This window comes from Cyprinodon variegatus, unplaced genomic scaffold (genome assembly GCF_000732505.1).
Source record: "Cyprinodon variegatus isolate N-32 unplaced genomic scaffold, C_variegatus-1.0 Scaffold282, whole genome shotgun sequence".
Classification (NCBI taxonomy): domain Eukaryota; kingdom Metazoa; phylum Chordata; class Actinopteri; order Cyprinodontiformes; family Cyprinodontidae; genus Cyprinodon; species Cyprinodon variegatus.
This window is the reverse complement of record NW_015150735.1, coordinates 843757-845789: the sequence shown is the minus strand read 5'-3', so window position 1 is coordinate 845789 and position 2033 is coordinate 843757. Positions and strand designations below refer to the sequence as shown.

Genomic DNA, 2033 nt, shown 5'->3' with positions numbered 1-2033 from the left:
ATTGTCAATATGCAAAGAAAAAGGGACATAAGGAAACGGGAAGGAAAAGGGATAAGAAGAGAGGGAACAAATAATGTATGTCTATTCTATTAACATTTCTCTATCTATACAATGGGTCTGTTTTATGTGTCGTCTTCTCAGTTCAGAGGGGGCCCCAAATTTCCTAAATCTGCCCCTGGGATAATTTGGAAACTTGAGCATCAAACCCTCCTGTGATAATTTTACTCTGAGCCTCGTTGATCCGGTGAAAAAGGAAGATTGTATCACATTTATTCTGAAACATCCTGCAAATATCACTAAATCCAGGCTGTTGTGACCTGATCTGTTTAAAAAGACAGGGAGAGCGCCATCTGCTGGTTGTTTATATTAGCCTCATAATACTGTCATCCAACTCCTGTAAGAAATTAAATCACTGGAAAACCTTTATTTAAACTTATATACTATTTTCATTTGTTATTATTGTCCGTCTTGGTTATAAAAACCCGTTACAATGATCACTACAGTAGAAGAATTTATTAGAAAGGCTGTCAATGTCCTGAATGTACATATGTATGTGTGCATATATGTATATTTATTTAAAAATATATATTTGATCCTATTTCTCTTTAATCAAAATATGCACCAAAATCCAGTCGGGCAAAGAAAACAATGTTTTACATAGTTTATTTACTCAGAAACGATGTTAAAGTACAATTTTCTTTGAAAAAGAAAAATACAAAGGTCATCAGAAAAGCCCTTCTTAGCCTCCCCATCCCTGTGTTTCATTTTCACAATATATAAATTTAATCAACATTACAAAACAAATTACAGCATAAAAGAAGCTTAAAAATATACAGCAAAGCGGCAGGATGTAAGATCTGGAGCAAACGAGGCTCCGTGTTCACAATAAGGCCTTCGTTAAGGCATTCCTCTTTAATTAGTCCCAGGTAGAGATATTCAGAGAAAGAGCAGGACAGGATTCTGCTTCGGTTCTCCAGCTACAAACATCCAACATGTACAGATGCAGAACTGGGAGGTGGTTAAATAAATCTGCTCCTGAAGTCAAAGCAGCTGCATAGTTTCCAGCGTGCATCCGTTACAGCTGTGATCATCACCAACACTAAGGCACAAACCGGGACGTCTGGAGGGCTCCTTATGTCCCCCCCATGCTGCCCCCTAGTAGACCAGGTACTTTAGCTCAGAGTAGATGAGAGGGAACATGACGGTGCAGGCCCGGTACAGGATGGCGGCGCTCTTCCACAGCGCCCGAGGTTTGGTGCTCCACGACTCGGACTTGAAGTTGAAGTAGATGGCGTACAGCGCCACGGCGAAGAAGTGTCCAATAAGGGTCAAGGGTTTGGGTGATAAGCTGTGGAAACATGAAGCTCTTTAACCTTAAATAATCACCCAAATGAACAGTTTATTTTATTTTTAGCTTTATACTTTATAGGCTGGAGTCATGGATGTCTCCTCATCTGCAAACATGTATGATGTGATGATGTGGCAGACTGGAGATGTATAAAAAGGATCTCTAACTGTTTATCGGGGCTCACTTCACGAGATGTGAGCCCGGTTGGTGAGCAGCTGCCTTCTGTAACTCAAAGCAACTTCTCTGATCTGAGTAAGATTATAATTTCTATCAAAATCTGCTGTCATGTCTCATGGGTATCTAATACATATACATAATGAAGTGTTATTTAAAAAGTTTGTGATCTCTTTTCAGGAAAAACAACAGGAGAGGAAAGCTTCAAGATGTAAACACAGAGCTTTCCTCTAACAGACCTCAAAGCTCTTCTTATTCCTGTTGCTTGGACACCTATATTTAAATGTTTTTCTTCCACTCAACTTTCCATTAATATTCATGGATACTGTGTGAAACAGTCGGCTTGTTTTTCTTTGACTTTAGCATAAAGGTTTTTCTGAACTGTTAGAGGCTCTATGTATGCTCCCTGATGCTCTATCTCTCCAGTCCTTTTCCTTGAAAACTCGAGACAGACTCTTTAAATAACACTTGATAACTTATATGTATTAAATAACCAGGAGACATGACACCA

The 2033-nt window shown here is 39.1% G+C and overlaps 1 protein-coding gene across 1 annotated transcript in view; it reads right to left on the bottom strand.

The window, feature by feature from the left end:
- Positions 1 to 647: 647 nt before the first annotated feature.
- sqle (squalene epoxidase) overlaps positions 648 to 2033 on the bottom strand; it is a 20785-nt gene continuing 19399 nt past the window's right edge. The window contains exon 11 of the mRNA XM_015383332.1: positions 648 to 1348. Coding sequence (XP_015238818.1) covers positions 1156 to 1348 — 193 coding nt within the window. The 3' untranslated portion in view covers positions 648 to 1155. The remainder of the gene's footprint in view (positions 1349 to 2033) is intronic.